The sequence below is a fragment of the Homalodisca vitripennis genome, chromosome 7 (genome assembly GCF_021130785.1).
Source record: "Homalodisca vitripennis isolate AUS2020 chromosome 7, UT_GWSS_2.1, whole genome shotgun sequence".
Taxonomy (NCBI): domain Eukaryota; kingdom Metazoa; phylum Arthropoda; class Insecta; order Hemiptera; family Cicadellidae; genus Homalodisca; species Homalodisca vitripennis.
Window position 1 is genome coordinate 83,113,739 of NC_060213.1, and position 16,583 is coordinate 83,130,321.

The 16,583-nt window shown below is 31.0% G+C and overlaps 1 protein-coding gene across 1 annotated transcript in view; it reads left to right on the forward strand.

The window, feature by feature from the left end:
• The first annotated feature begins 120 nt into the window (after nt 1-120).
• LOC124366797 (chromatin assembly factor 1 subunit A-like) overlaps nt 121-16,583 on the forward strand; it is a 51,506-nt gene continuing 35,043 nt past the window's right edge. The window contains exons 1-8 of the mRNA XM_046823399.1: nt 121-437; nt 7,250-7,311; nt 8,278-8,768; nt 11,828-12,604; nt 13,478-13,629; nt 14,217-14,481; nt 15,010-15,220; nt 15,803-15,984. Coding sequence (XP_046679355.1) covers nt 7,266-7,311; nt 8,278-8,768; nt 11,828-12,604; nt 13,478-13,629; nt 14,217-14,481; nt 15,010-15,220; nt 15,803-15,984 — 2,124 coding nt within the window. The 5' untranslated portion in view covers nt 121-437; nt 7,250-7,265. The remainder of the gene's footprint in view (nt 438-7,249; nt 7,312-8,277; nt 8,769-11,827; nt 12,605-13,477; nt 13,630-14,216; nt 14,482-15,009; nt 15,221-15,802; nt 15,985-16,583) is intronic.

Below are 16,583 nucleotides of genomic sequence, written 5' to 3' on the forward strand. Positions count from 1 at the left end.
CAATACACGTATTAATACATTACGTGTTAGTACATTAACAAAGAATCACAGATCAAGTAAGCCTCGTCATTCAGCCTCTTTCCCGCGCAACTGAAAATTTTCTCCAAAATAATATGTTTTTTGATTAACTAACACAAGAAGTATAGTTATCTTCATATTCGGTTTAGGTTTGAAACTACTTTAGTTGGTGACTAGTGATATTCAAGAAATTGTTATATTTAATTTAAAACCGATGTTTCATACTTTCCTAGTGGTTTTAATATGTATATTTTTTAATTAGTAACATCCTTTGTGTAGTGCTTTGGTTTTATTGAAATTGTTTCTAACTCAGACCCTGAAAGGTCTTTAACCTTAGCCATCAGGTTGTTCATGGTGTCAAATTTTTTAGAAACTTAAAGAAAAATTAGGAATAGGGAGGTAAATTAAGGTTAAGCTGTGTAAGTATTAACTTGATGTGATATTTTGTCAGTTATTTATTACTTGAACTTGAGCTTTGCTGTTTTAGGTTAAATTCTTTTGGGCTTAGGGCTATAGATTTAATTTTTACACACAGTACCTAATAAAGATTATTTAACCACCAGCAGTGGTTAGATTTTATAAATCAATTTATTAATGCGGGAAGTTGTTCACATATGTAAAGCAGGAACTGCTGGTTACTGCTTCTCTTCACATTGTACAAGCACTAGTACTGGCAGGAAAATCCCTGTGGAAATTTGTCGTACCCTTCTAATTTATTCTAAATGCAGAAACTAAAAAGTATAGCTACTACTAAAAGTATAGCTTTGTTTCTTCTATTTGAGTTTATTTTAAACATCTATTTAAATAAACTACAAAGAGCGAATGAACCTTGTTTATAGCAATATAACATTAAACATGTTCCGGAACATTACTGAAGTAGGCTAAATTAAAAAATGACATTCAGATACATCATTACTAATAGTAGCAAATGAGATTCATTTTTGAAAGGTTAATTTGTTGCCCTTTTTGCAGACTTTGAAGCCCAGCATAATATAGAAGTGCCACATCCCTGGCTCTTAAATAATTTGTGAATTGTTTTTAATCAATCTCTTTAGAGATGGATAGTATCAAATATAATAACATTGTGTATTAGTTTACATATTAAATACTATTAGTTAATGGTACTGTGGCATAATTGGTACAAACAGTGTTGTCAGATGATGTCATACTTTGCTGACACAGTATAGAGAATGAAACTATCAATGGGCTACAGTAGTTCTAGTATTATATTTGATTAGTAATATCAAACTTTATATATAATTTGGGTAGGGTACGATAAGCGGACCCGGTTTTTTATATCGAAGAATGTAATCATCGATACCTACCTAATATTCACATCTCAAATCCTAGACTATCAATCGATATAAAAGTCTCTATAGTCTTCAATAACAATTAAGTATGTTTATATTAAAATATAAATTTAATATTTACAGTGATCAAACAAATTATTATAACCGGAATTAGGAATACTTGCTCCTCTCACAGTTACAGTTGTTTCTTTCCCATGATCTCACATAATGGGTTTTTCGGTAAGAGTCCAACATGTTGAAGCCACGAAAACATGTCTTATCATCTTTCAAAGCAATGCTGTGTAGTTTTTTTAATTGAGAGCCATTGTTAATAATCAAATGTTACTTATGTAAAATTGAAATATTACCCTACGTATATTTTATTCATAATTTTATGGCCTACATTGGACCACTTTAGTCACTTTATATTTTCTAGTCCTTCTTCTTTTATCCACCCAATATTTCTTCATCCTTTCCGAGCGTAATTTCCTTTCCTCCTCCGGAACCACTCTTCCTATTCGTTGTTTGTTTCTTTTCAGCTGTAGTGTAGAGTGTTTGTCATTTCATATCTTTAATGTGTTTGTCTTGTGTTTTAAATCCTCTACTGTAATTTGTAACTCTCTCATATCTTCTTTTAATTCTGTGATCCATTTAATGTCACTTTTACTATACCACAGTTTTTCTACTATTTTCCTGCTAATTCTATTTTCAGGTGTTCTTGCCCCAGGAATGATATTCGTTTCTTTTTAATTATTATACTTGTAATAGGTTCTATATTTTTGTAGACTGTTTCATTGGAAGCTAGTCTCCAAACTCCGTCTACTTGATAGTTTTTGTTTAAGCAATTTCTGACTATTCTTCTCTCCATCTTAAGAACCTTATCTATTGCAATAGTATTTGTTGTTTTAAATATTGTTTCACTTGCGTATGTAATTTGTGGCAGAGCAACTGTTTTGTAGTGTCTTAATTTTGTGTTTATTGAAAGACATCTTTTATTATACGTATTCTTAGTAGCAAATAATATACCCTACGTATATTATTTGAAAGTGTTTACAGCTGTTGATATAGATTATTTAAGTTAATTGTTCAATCAGTATCGATTGTTTATATCGATGGTTATGATTAAGTAATATCGTTTGCGAATTTCGATATAAAAAACCGGGTCCGCTTATCGTACCCTACCCTATAATTTAATATAGTCCACATAAGAATTTCTCTGATGCAACTTCTGTTGTGTCAGTGGTATTATCAATGCTGATAATGGTAAGTTCATGCCTCTAGCTTTACTATACTGGTACTGTATCATCAGGAAATAACGTTATTATTGCTGTAATATTTAATCTTTATTATAATCACCAAAGTTAGAGCGAAATATTTGAGACATTTTGGAATTCCTTTTAAGCTGTCATTAGAAGAACTGATTTAAATATAGCACCTGTAATCAGTCAAGAAAAATAAAAAAAAATACAATATTAAATAAAATCTGTTTGGTATTAATTCTTAGATGTCAAAATTTAATTAAACATTTTTTCATATTAGTCAGTAAGTAATAATAGTGAGTATAAAAAAATCCTCAGTACAAAGAAATATTTAGGCTATATGTGACGGTACCATGGGCACTGTGGTGTGAACAACAAATGAACTTTCATAAAGCTTCATCTATCACAAAATAAAATACTGACCTGTCTTAGCACCTCCCAGGAATATAAGCACCCTCCTCGTCTCTTACGTCACACATGGAGGGTGCTTATTCAGTGCAGAGACACGGCAAGGGACTTCTCAGTTTCAATAATTCCCAGTTATTTCATACATTAAATGCATTACTGTACTGTTCCAATAGAGCAAGTAAAGTGTTCAACACATATGTTACAAAGGATAACTGGTTTTTGTATATTTTCTATCATTAATGGTACAAAAATAAAACACTGTGTTTCAAGCATTGGTGTATTCCTCAGTAAAAAGCTTTAAACAAAGAATTAATTATTTATGTCCATATACTAAGTCAAAGTGCAAAAGTTTTTATGAACTTTAAACAACTTTATATTCTTGTATTTCTGGAATTATATGTTTCAAAATTTAAAATATTTATAATTTTTATTTATTATAGCCTATACATTACTTTTTAATTATCAAAACCGTTAGGCCTATCCTATTTATTTTGAATTTTGATTTCAGTTTTATTTTTAAGATTATTTAAAGTATTAATTCTTAACTGTATTTATCTATTTATTTATATACGGCATACACCATTTTACAACAAATGTAAAATCCGATTCAACAAGAGATAAATTATCTTATAATACAGTACAACAAGCAATAATATATTTAAAGATAACTAGCAACAAATAAATAACACCAACTATATGAACAATTAAAAAATTATGGCAATAATCACAGCAACGATTTATGTGTGTGTGGGGGGAGGGTGCGTGTGAAGGGGGCGTGAGGTGTGTGTGTGCGTATAATATATGTATGCGTGTATAATTAAATATAACGTAATTTAGTATTTAGAGCGAATTAATAGGCATGCGATGTTTAGCTGCATAGGCTATATGTTTTCAATACTGAAAAGAAAAGAAAAATAAAAAATTTAAAATAGGGTGGTTATGAAAGTAATCCTTCTGACAGCTTCTAAACATTAAAAAAAGTGTAATTATTTACATGTTAACAAAATGTTGGATATAACATATTTTAACAAGCAAGGTCCAGCTGTAAATTGTCACTCCTATTACCTAAAATGTCTGATATATCTTCTAAAAACCTTACTATGCATATAAATAAATTCTTTATTACACTCAACATTGTATGTCTTTGATTGCAAAGGCCAATTAAACTAATATTTTAGTTAATGAGTTACTTTAGATTAAATACGGCAATGTAAAGAGATAACAGGCTTTTGTTTACATGGAGTTGCTGTCTCGGAGATAAAAATTAGTGATTACTAATGTGGAGTTGTTTTGTTTGAAGAGTTCAATTCACGAAATGTCTAAATTCTGCTTCTATTCCGTTTTCAATATGTTGAATACGGAATACGTTTACATATTGAAAACGGAATAGAATCAGTAAAATAAAAAACCACAAAGTACTCTTATATTAAAAACTGTTTCCGCAAAAAGTAATACCATGCCATAACAGCTAATTCTTGTTACCTAATGTTTGTTACCTATAAACTGAGTTAACTTGCAAACTTACTTGGATGAAAAGAAATCTACAAATGATATAACCAGTGGCATTAGAGAAAAACTTCCATGTCATCATCAGGGCGTTATTTGAGTAATGTATTGAGTATATTGTAGTTGAATAACATAAATAATATGCTTAATTTACACATTGTTGCTACCTGTAAAATGTTGTAACACATGTGGTCACATAATATAAAAATAAATATAACTTAAGCCAGTGCAGCTTACTTGACTAAACTAATAAATAATTTATTTGAGACTTTATCTACAGAAATAAAAACAAGATGATTTTTGTTGTTGTTGGCCAGATAGCTGACCGATCTGACTATTCTTATTTTAAAATGCTCACACAACAGTCCAAATTAACCTCGTAATGGAGAAAAATTCTGAAGTATTTCGAGGGATAATAGTGTTCTGTAAACAGCAAAAATGTGTCTGACGAAGATAGCTTGCTATTGAAAGGCCTCACAAAAATTAAAGTTTTTAAATATTTGGTTTATGTGTTTAAATGTAATAAAATTAACAGTAACCAATATAAGCTCAATCTTCAACAGCAATGACAATGTAAAGTATTATCTGACTTTTTGTATATATGGCACCATTTAGTGTATTATACATATTGTGTATATGGATATTATACATTGCTGTAAAATTTTGAATACATGCACATTAGGAACCTGTAATTATGATTCCTGGACATTGTGGCACAGAGTATTTACAGTAGCTGAAGGAATAAAAGGAGTAACCGGGCAGTAACATGATCCAATGAACTATTTACTCTGTTACTACAATATTTGTGGAATAAACGAGCGCGTTGAGCCTGTGACGATTGCAAATAGAGTGTAGGAGTGCTAAATAACAACATGGACGTAGTCAAGACACTGAATAAGGACCTCCCTATTCTAAAGGGGTGCTAATTCAGGACATGGACATGGCCGCTGTGCAAATTAGTTCCAATTTATACAAATACATAAAGGCTACAATTTCAACATTGTTTTGTAAATATAAAGTGTTGGTAGAGTTAATCTTTTGATTGCTAGTTACATCCTATTGGTAGGACATTTGCTATCTTCTCACAAACACCAGTCTCCTGACCAGATGAATGGTAAATTTCATAACTGATTTACGCTTCTAAAGTGTAGACATATGAATAAAAAAAGATTATTTATAATAACTTCTTCAAGTAGTAAAATTATAAAAACTTGCCATTAAGTAATTTGAAAAAGTTTTCTAACTGTAAAATTAAAATGCATGCTAAAAAGGTCTAAAATATGTATTTGGTAATTCTCATCAATTACTGGGTCAACTTCGATTTTTTATATTTTAGTAAAACAGTCAGGTATTCCTTAAAAAGTAAGAAATAAAAAATTACCTATAGACCTATTAATTGGTCTCTAGTATTAAAATAAATGTAAACCCCACCAACTGAACCTCCGAAGAGCAAATGTAGTTGTGCCCATCTTGCCAGACACTGAATTAATGGAAAAATGAAGCTAACTATCTGGGAATTATGATTGATCACAATCTTACCTGGACGCACATAATGACCAACTCTGTCAAAAGTTCTGTAGTAGCCTATGTACGTTTGGAAGAGAGTAAAAAGTGAGCAGCCTGGACGCAGCAAAAACCACTTATTTCTCACTTTTTGAATCACATCTAAAATGTAATATGGGAAAACTATTAAAAATCTCCCCAACGTTTTTAAATACTTAAAAAAGCAGTGAAAACATCGGCAGGTCTGGATCCAATGGGTTCTTGCAGTAAAGCCTGAAAGATCTAAAAATATTGTGTCAGAGGTGATCTTCTATGCTGTCTTGCAGAACATCAGAAGATAAGGAGACATATATGCTAATAGCAACTGAAATGTCGCTAACTGTACTCTACCAACTTATACTTGCACTGTATGAGAGGAAGCCAAGCTACGCAGGAACCAAACTCTTCAGCATTCTTCCATACCATCAAGAATGTAGCCAGGAAAAAATTTTGGAGAGAGGTGTCCAGACAACTGATTATTTCCCGTAGTGGAGAGGGAGTAAGGACCCATTTTGTTCTTTAAAAAGTTCTGGGTCCGTTTCTTTGTTGAGAACGAACTTTCAGCAGTACATGTCAGTAATACTGAATTATTTAAACAATAATCGTTTACTAAAAAGATTATTGAAAATTTGGGGGGTCTTCCTGGACCCCCTCGCTGGCTACGTCCTTGCATACCATCTGAAGATAAATCAGTGGACAGAAGTGTTTCAAGAGGAAAATCTAAGAATGGATTCTAAAAAGATTTTATTCACTTGAAGAATTTACAAACCTGACAGAACCATTAATCTTTATATTAATACACCCAATGGTTATTTTTTCTGCCTCCCTTCTTTGTTTATCAAAGTGTATTGTAAATTAATAATACACACTCCCTTATGCCAGTCTGTTATTCATAAGGACATGAATGAATAATTTGTATATTGTATGTTGACTGTGGTATCCTTAAGACTAATGCATGCTTTAAACTATCAAGACAGGCGATATTGTGGGAAACAAAATAAATAAGAATATGGAACTTTGATTTTAATTATATAAATAAAGTAAAAAATCATTAAAAGCATTACATGTACTTTAACAGAAAAAATTCAGGTAACTGTATTTTTCTTCAAAATTAAGCGTCTCATGTTTTTCTCCATGTTGATGATATACAGTACTGTATGACAAATTTCATGTTTTCTGTTATGATTTTAGATCTAAATTACATATATTTTTGGCATTGTGTTTCAGAAACAAAGCTGAGGAAATGAAACAAAGCTCAGCAGAACAACAGAAGAAGAAACTAAAACAAGGTTTGTATTAAGTGTTGTGTGTGTGTGCATGCAAGTTAAAAAAAATAAAAACATTTGAAGTTGCTTGAGTTTTTATTTTTTTAAAGCTGCATATAATTTTATGCTATCAGTTTTATATTTCTGGGGATCAGCCATCGATTTTAAATTAATTATTGTACTGTGAGTATACATATCATCAATGGTCTTTTAAGGGTTAAGAGAGTGTACTAAAGATGTTGATGTATAATTGTTCAGAAAGCAGCTGTTGATCTAACTACTATAGTTAGGCTGTAACAAAACACATTATATTATCATTGATCTTATGTTGTTAATATGACTTAAGATCAAAATTTGCATTAATGTGCAAAAGTGGTCTCCACAATAACTTTATGAAAGTTCTATAGCATTTTTTTCTAACAGTGATGGCATGTGTACAGACAACAATATGCCGATACACAACCTATTGCTTAGTGTAAACCTTTGGTCAGATTGTACAATACTTTAACTTAATATACCGTACATTTTTTTATACATATAGGTTTTACACATGAGTCTTCAGGGAAAAATAAAAAATACACCTTTCTCTGCTATTTTCTTCATAATTAAAACAGTTGCATAATAAAGGCTTTGAAAAGATTTCATTAGAAATATTTTGTTTGTTTCCAAGCACTTTTTGATTTGATTGTGTTTTTCAAAATTGGGAGTTTTTAATAAAAATTTTCCAAATGGCATCTTTAATCTTGTGAATCACTGCATTAAAGCAAAAAACAAAAATTAAAAATAATAAATGCATTTCAAATTCTAACTTGAGTAAGCATGCTTCTAAAATCGTCCTTTCAAAATAGAAATACAGTATTTTATTTTCAAACACAAATTAAAGAAGGTCACATTTTTAATCGGTAATTATTTCATATTGGAACAAGACATTAGCATTAGTATAAAAAAAATTAATGTTTCATGGAAGAAGTAATTTTGTGTATTTTTCAGCGAGATTACCTTTTCAAATATTGAGTCCTGGCGTCAAGAATCCTGTAGCAGACACTCCTCCTCAGCGGAAAAGAAAAGCAACTGAAACCGAGTCAGATAATGATGTCAGTAGATGTGAGCCAGGAGATATTAAGGAGAACCATGTCTCACCGTTGGAGAAGAAAGCAAAGGTCATAAGTAGTGGTGGTGTGGATAAGGAAACCAGTGACTTAAAGACTGAAAGTGCTAAGCAAGAAAATGGAAACAAGGACAGTGTGTTAGTTCAAGTTGAAAAGTCGCCTGAAACTGAAAAGTCTGTAGCCCCTAAAACGCCAGTGGCTAAAAAGAGGGGTAGAAAAAGCACTACACCAAGTAATTCTGCTAAAAAAAACAAGACTGATTCTAGTCAAAAAGGTAAAGGAAGTGGAAAGAAAGGAGGTGTAACAGGACCAAAAGGAAATGATAAAAAGAGCAAAGAAACTTCAAATACTAAGAATGAAATCGTAGATTTTGTGAGTATTTATTTTATTTATTAATGTTAGTTTGATAATGGCAGAACTGAGCATTGTACACAAGAGCTTTGAAAACGCTCTTCTTTTGTTTATTGCTGCCAAAATGTAAGATGCGGGTTTGATTATAAAGAATAAAATAAATAATTGAGTACAACAATGCTCTAATTTGCATGGTTAAATTTTACTAACACATTTAAGTTATATTAAAAAGCAGTAAAATTTAGTGGTAAAATCTATTATTGATCGTATAGCCTATTTATAATTTGTATTTTGCTAGATTTGTAACAGCTCCTTTGAATTTCTGAAAAAAGCAGCACCAGTTGGGATATGATATAAACTTACAATTATTACATTTAACCCTTTTAACCCCAGCCATTTTTCCATGGACTTGCCAGAAAGCCCATGGCGATAAGGGACCGTAGTGCAGAATTGAGGGAAAATACATCTAGTTTTCTTATTTTTGAAGATAATTTTTAGGTTTTTGTTTTAAATTGTTCACAAATAAGTGTACTCTTAGATGTAATAGTTAAAAAGTACTTTTACAGAATGATTTGTTTTTTTTAGCGTATTTATACATAAACAATTTTTTATTTTTTATAGTTTGGATATACATAAACGGTAGAAAAAAAAATTGTAGCCCCTGAAAAATGAAGCAATTTTGTTGTACACATATTTCTTACTACACACAAAATTTGAAGAACTTTCCTTGATAAATGCAGGAGATATATCCAATTAATTGTATTGCTGCATAAGCACTTCTTCATATATTTCCACATACACGTCAGTAGAAGTATACAGATATGTATATTTGTTTTTGCACTTTTGAAATAATAACAATTGTAAAATAACACAAACTAATTGTAAGGTTTGTAAGACTAAAACTTGTTTAATTTTTCAAAAAAGTAAAAGAAATAATATTTACAATATATACATTTTATATAAACAACTCAATTCATTGTCTTCAAAAATAGCACATTCACCACTAATAATAGGGTACTTTGGGATTATACCGACCACACCAGAATGAAGAACACAAAAATATAAATTTATAGAAACAAACATGATAGAAAGAAAAAAACAACTCTTTAATTACAAAATTACAAACTTACAAGCATTTCCAGGCATTGTGATCGGTATTTTTGTCGCTGTCATCTTAACTTTCTCAAGAATCCCGATTACGACAGGCCACGCGGCATCACATGATTTGCACGGTACATAATTGCCTTTTCATTAGAATTCAATTTATATTTCTGATCAGATCTTCTAGAATTTGATATTTTACTGATAGGTACTATCTCGAGGGATGTTTTTCTTTCTTTGACATCAGCGCGAAGGCATGACACTCGCATTTTGGGTGGCGGAATGTGATCAAGAATAAAAACAAGTTTTTAGTGTTTTTTCAATAAAGAGTTTAGTTTTAGTTTGATCATGTTTGTTTTTATTGAATTTTTGTGTTTGGAGAAATGTAGAGGTAAAACACGGAAGTACAACAAAGCGACGCAGCAGCTGAACGGGCGCCGAGACTCTGCAATCACGTTATCTACTAGACCGCTCGACTTTGACCTCTGTCTGAGGATGGGGAGGGGTTTGCGATAAGACGATTCCTGTTTTATATTGACGAAATATTGTTCTACGCTAATCTAGTAATCAGTAGAAGCAAAATGTCAAATAACGATTCATGTCTGGGTATGGTCGGTATAATCCCAAAGTACCAATAATAGTGTTTATCAGTGTTTTCACTCAATGGTAACTTTTCTCTACGACGTTTACTCATGGTTTTTTACTAATAATACAATATAAATCACACGAAAAACAACTGCTTTCAATCATGCAAACTAATTGAGATTATAAGTCAGCTTACAACAACAATGCAACTGAAGTCGTCTGACAGCTGACATCGACAAATAAACTACGCTCAACGACGACGAAATACGATGCCAATTGAAAGGTTTATTGTTTTTGCGTGTAGCCCGTTTCTTCACCGACTACTATACCGAAACTGATGGCATTTGGACATATTATTAGCCAGCTACATTAAATTCTCGAGACGTCCGGTATATCGGACGTTGGGCATTTTAGCTAGACCACCTCTGTCCGATATATCGGACGCCGGGGCTAAAAGTGTTAAGTTAGTACAACTTATTAAGTCACCATTCAGCTTTAAAATTAACTGAATAAAAACAATTTTTGTGTGATTTCTCCCTTGAATATAAAAAAAAACATGCTACACTTTTAGGAATTTCGGCATATTATACCTGCAGCAATCTAACTATAATTAGTATACACATATGATGAATATTTGCGGTTATCCAATATTTTAAGACACAAATTGCATTGATATTCTAAATTCTGGCAAAATAGTGTTCCTAATATAACACCTCATTACAATGCATTTAATATTAATCTACAGTATTGTTAATATATATAATAAACAGATGTTATTAATATTGTTATGTACATTTATATTTATGTTATTCTCAAGTCTTGGTACAGTATGTATTACAAATCTTGTTTATAGATTAAATACTTTCTAAATTACTGTAAGGTGCATTTACATCATGTTAAAAAAAAAACTAAAAAATAAAACATATCAGAGATAACAGGGATATTAGTGGTTTCTAAATTTGATCCTTGTTGCTTCGGTTTTTGTTAAAGGATAAGTAACTTGTCAAATAAGGACTGATTTATTACTATCAATATCTTACAAATGATATCTTTCGGCTTTAAAAATATTATTAGAAATCATGCAGTATTATTAGGAGACATTATTCAAATTGGGTTAAATTTAATACAGATAATTGTTATAAATCATTACGAGGTTCACATTTGTTTTTGAAGATATGGCCTGTACAAAAAGGCCATATTTTTTAATACTTTCAAACCGTTTATTTATATCGTATTTTATATACTATTGGTGGGATTCACAATTTTAGCGATACACTACTATAATTTATTATAATTTTTGTGACAAACGAAATTAAGGACTAATAATATGAAAAAGTTTGGACATTTTAATTTTCCATTACATTATTCTTTATTACATATGTATTTGTTTTTAGATTGATCTTAGTGATTCACCATGTAAAAGAAATGATGACAAAGAAAAGTCGGTCCAGCCTACTGTGCCAAAATACAAAGATGAAATTAAAACAGAAGAAATCAGTAAACAGAACCAAACAATTAAAGAGGGCAGTAAAGGAGCTGGACAAAACACGGAATCAATCAAGAAATCAGAAGAAAAGACGGTAAAAGAGAGCAATGATAAAAGTGATGAACGTTTAGAAAATGAGTTAGTAGAGGAAAATGATAATGAGGAAACAACAGCAACAAAGAAAAAGAATGTTAATAATTGTAAAGATAAAGCTGAAAAAATCAATGACAAACAATCTACAGAATGTGTTGATGATAGTTCAACTGACAAAATAACTCAAGATGTTTCAAAGAAAAGTGAACAAAAGAATACTCTAGACAAACCTGATAATCCAACATCCCATACAGAGGACGAGGCTGTACAGATCAATGAAATAGCATCTTCTTCAGAAAAGTGTGACTCAGAGTCAGAGAAGTCAAAACAAGATGATTTGAACTCCAGTCTTCCAAGATTATCTTCTCAATCTTCTCTAGATAATTCATTGTCGTCACCTTCATCTACAAACGAGTCCCTGACAAATAGCAACACTCCGTCAGTCCCCAACACACCCGCTTCAACTCCGGGAACTTCGGCTAAAAAATCATTTAAAAGCCCTATGACGACTCCTCGTAGTATGACTCCCAAGCAGTTAATGAAGTTTAAAGAAAAAGAGGAGAAAAAGAAGGAGAAAGAACGCCTAAAACAAGTGAGTCATTAGAACATTTTAATTTATAATTGAGCCAAATGCAAGTGGTTAATTTGAGTCATTAAATTTGAACTATAGTTATATTTTTTTGATAAAGTTTTACATATAAGTCTTTCTAGAGTTTCTTCATTTCATAGTGGATTGTAAATTCCAAATTCCAAATCAACTTTAGGAATATAAAATTTTGCAACAAAATATAATTTGAAATATAGACTCCTTTACATATATACAGGGTGATTCCGATCAAAGTTCACATATTTTCAGGGTTGCTAGTGGATGTGAATACAAACATTTTTTTATCCAATACACAAGGGTAGTTAGTTTTTTACATCATTCTTCTTCACATTGTGTGGTTGTTTTATATGCTATTACAAAGGAAATTATAGTTCTGCCTACAAGGAGGCGTTTCAAAAATTCTTAATTTTCTTAGGAACGAAACATTTGCGACTCCATCTGTATTGGACATAAATGTTTGTATTCACATCCTCTATTGACCCTAACAATATGCGTACTTTTATCGGAATCTTCCTCTAAGTATATACACAGAGAGATATAAAACCAAATATATATATAAGTTCGATAAAGATAGAGTTACAGAAAGTATTTGTTCCCACCGTGAATCAACATTGAAGGAAGTACTTTATGTAAAATGAATCTATCTCTTTACTTAATGAAAAAGATATTTTAAATTGTATTACGCTTATGATTATTTGATTAAATTGGAAGGTAAATACCAGTCTCTCTTCAATTTTACAGTCAATTTTGTTTTAAAAATTGAAATTGTTATCAATCAGTGTTATTTGTATAGTGGCTGAACAATGTATTAGTTTATATACTGTATGTAACAAAGTTCGTTTGTTTAATTTTATTCAGGAAAAGGAGAAAAAGAAGGCTGAGGAAAGAGAGGAAAAGATGAGACAAAAACTGGAAAAAGAGGAAGAGAAACAAAAGTTGAAACAAGAGAAAGAAGAGGAGAGGAAGAAAGAGAAAGAGGAAAGGGAGAAAAAGAAGCAGGCAGAAATTGAGTAAGATTTGTGTTTATTTATTATTTCTAATAAAATGATAAAGATCCATGAATACACAAAGTCAAGTCTAGGCGATGTTTAAGAAACCTCCTTTAAAACATTAATATAAGGTATGATTTTAACTTAGCAACATTAATAACATAATATTTAAATAATATTGATTTTAACATGAATATAATAAGTGATTAATATAAGGCAGGTGTGTAAAGTTTTCAGCTCAAAAGTAAACATAACCTAATATGATATAATAAAATTATTGTGTAAGTTAAAATAAAAACTAATTTTATTACCTTTAACATGTAAATAGTCTATAAAAATGAACAAATAAAACTTTTCAAATTGAGTTAAAATGACTTCAGTAGATCATTGGATGGTAAAAATTTGAAAATTATTCCATTAACAGGCTGCCTCATGTTATACATATATCTATTATGAATATATTTTAGTGTTCAAATAAGTTCAGAATTATATTCTGGAATAAAATAAATATTACATTGAGTTTAACTATTATGTTATTGTTATGTCAAAAGACAAGTAATACATTTAGTTATTTCTAGGTTTAATAAAAGATTCTTTATTTATTTCAGGCAGAAAAATGAAGAGAGAAGGCTAAAAGAGGAGGAAAAACAGTTGAAAGCAGAAGAGAAGCGTGCAAAGGAAGAAGAAAGGAGAAAAAAGGAGGAGGAAGAAAAAAAGAAGAAAGAGGAGAAAAGGTTGAAAGAAGAGCAAAAAGAGGCTGAAAAACGCAAGTCTGCCCAGGCATTTGCTAGTTTCTTTGTTAAATCCGAAACAAAGGTAGCTGATGAGACTAAAGAAAGTGCTCCAGTTGAATCCAGTTTTCAGCCTTTTGAGGTAAAATTTTACTCTAGAATTTTATTAGCTACTAATGGCACTTTCAAATTTATTTGTTTAAATACCTGATTAATTACCTATTTTTCAGTTTGTAGGTTATAATTTATTTATTTGATTCTCTGACCTTTTGTTTTTTTATTACTTTTTGCTCTAAGTGTTTGTAAATTTTATATAGATTTTTTAGAGTAATTTTATTGGTCTGTATGTAAATAACTGAGACAATCTGGGATTTGTCAAGCTTATGAAGTTTCTGTCCATAAACTTAAAAGGCAACTTAGTAATCCAATCTTAAAAGTAAATGAAGAATATAATTTTTACACAAATTTTAAAGTTGTTGGACAAAATATATATATATATATATATATATATATATATATATATATATATATATAATACGGGATTCGATAGGGTTTAAGACTTTTAGGAAAACACAAATTAGGGGATGATCATCTGCTAAAAATTTGTACAGTATATAAAAAAGTTGTTAAGAACTTTATATCGAAGATTTACATATAACCCTCTAACCAGGTGAAGAACGACATGAGGTTGGCACCACTGGTAAGGGTACAACTGTCTAAGGAACGAAAACAAATGCTGGAGACTGTAGTGGACTGTACTGCCAATGGAGTGGGGCAGAGATTGTATCTGGAGGAGGTGAGAAGCCCCTCCTACACAAGAGGTTCGGCTACCACAACCTGGCCAGCACCCGATGACACTGAAGATGATGTCATCATTGTTGGTGAGTCATTTGTCATTGGGTCGCTTGTACCAAACAAAACGAGGCTCTTTTCTAAATATTTAGCTTCATATTGATGATACTCGTAAGTGATTAGATGGATCAACTGAAAACAAATATTATACTTAATTAGATTAATAGTTATTTTATCTTACCATAATTTGATTGATGATTCAACAGGAACACCTAAAGCAGTATCAGAGCACATCTTGAACGATTTAGTCTATCCAGAGTAAATTTAAATCGTGATTGAACTGCATTACTGGTCGTAGCCATAATTTCCCTACTGGATCACATGACAGAAAATTAATGGATGCATGAGTTCTTAGAATTATTTCTGTAGTGCTTAATTTTGATTCGGTTGGTTCAGATTGAAATAACTTGAAATAATTGTGCTTTTTTACTATAAAGAATAACATTTTTGAATATTGGGAGAACACTCTGTACAAGAGGTTATTAGACAACTGGGTTGGGTAGGTATACTGAGACAGTAACTAAATATCTTCAAACAAAAACAAGTTTTACTATCCAAAATAATTTTACTATTTTGTATGTAATTTTTTTACAATAATGTGTGTTTATTAGAGTCTGAAAAACCAAATGAAGAAATAGAAGTGAAAAGTGCAGAGACTGGGAAAAAATCTGAGAAGAGGAGGCACAGAGCAAAACTTCTTCAGTTCCATGAAAACAGGAGGCCACCATATTGGGGAACTTGGCGCAAGAAGAGCGGATGTATCAGACCTAGAGCACCTCTCAATCAGGATAAGGTAGGTGCTGCTGTAGAAATCTAATCAAAGATTTCTCGATTGGGAATAGTTATTTAATAAACTCAGTCACTGTAGTAGTGTATTCTAAAATATTTTTGAGTTTCGTTGCAGTTTTTAACTAATATTATTGGCTTGGCTGTAAGTTTAATTCGTCTTTTTGGCTTGATACTTCATTCCAACCTTCTGCTAGATTAAGAAAGGTATTTTGTACCCATTGACATGAGCTCCTGTTTAGAAATTTGTGAGTGTTTGAATTAAAAACTTGTGTGATTTTAACCGGTTTAATACTGAAGTTTGTTCTGTGATAGATTTTGTAAGAATAAAAAAAAAATCACTTATGATAAGCCATTTTCTTATAGTATTTGTGAAGAGAAAACTGGACTACGAGTATGCAAAAGTTCATTAACCTTAGTTACCCGTTTGTTTTTTCATAATGGAAACAAAATCTAGTTGAAAAAATACATTCTTTTAGCTACTGTATGTAGCAATTGATTGGTTACCTGATGACATTACAGTATGTAGGTCGATTGGACAGAAAAATATCCCTTTACGTAATGTTACATATACTGTATCATATATCTGAGGTTGTTACTCTCATG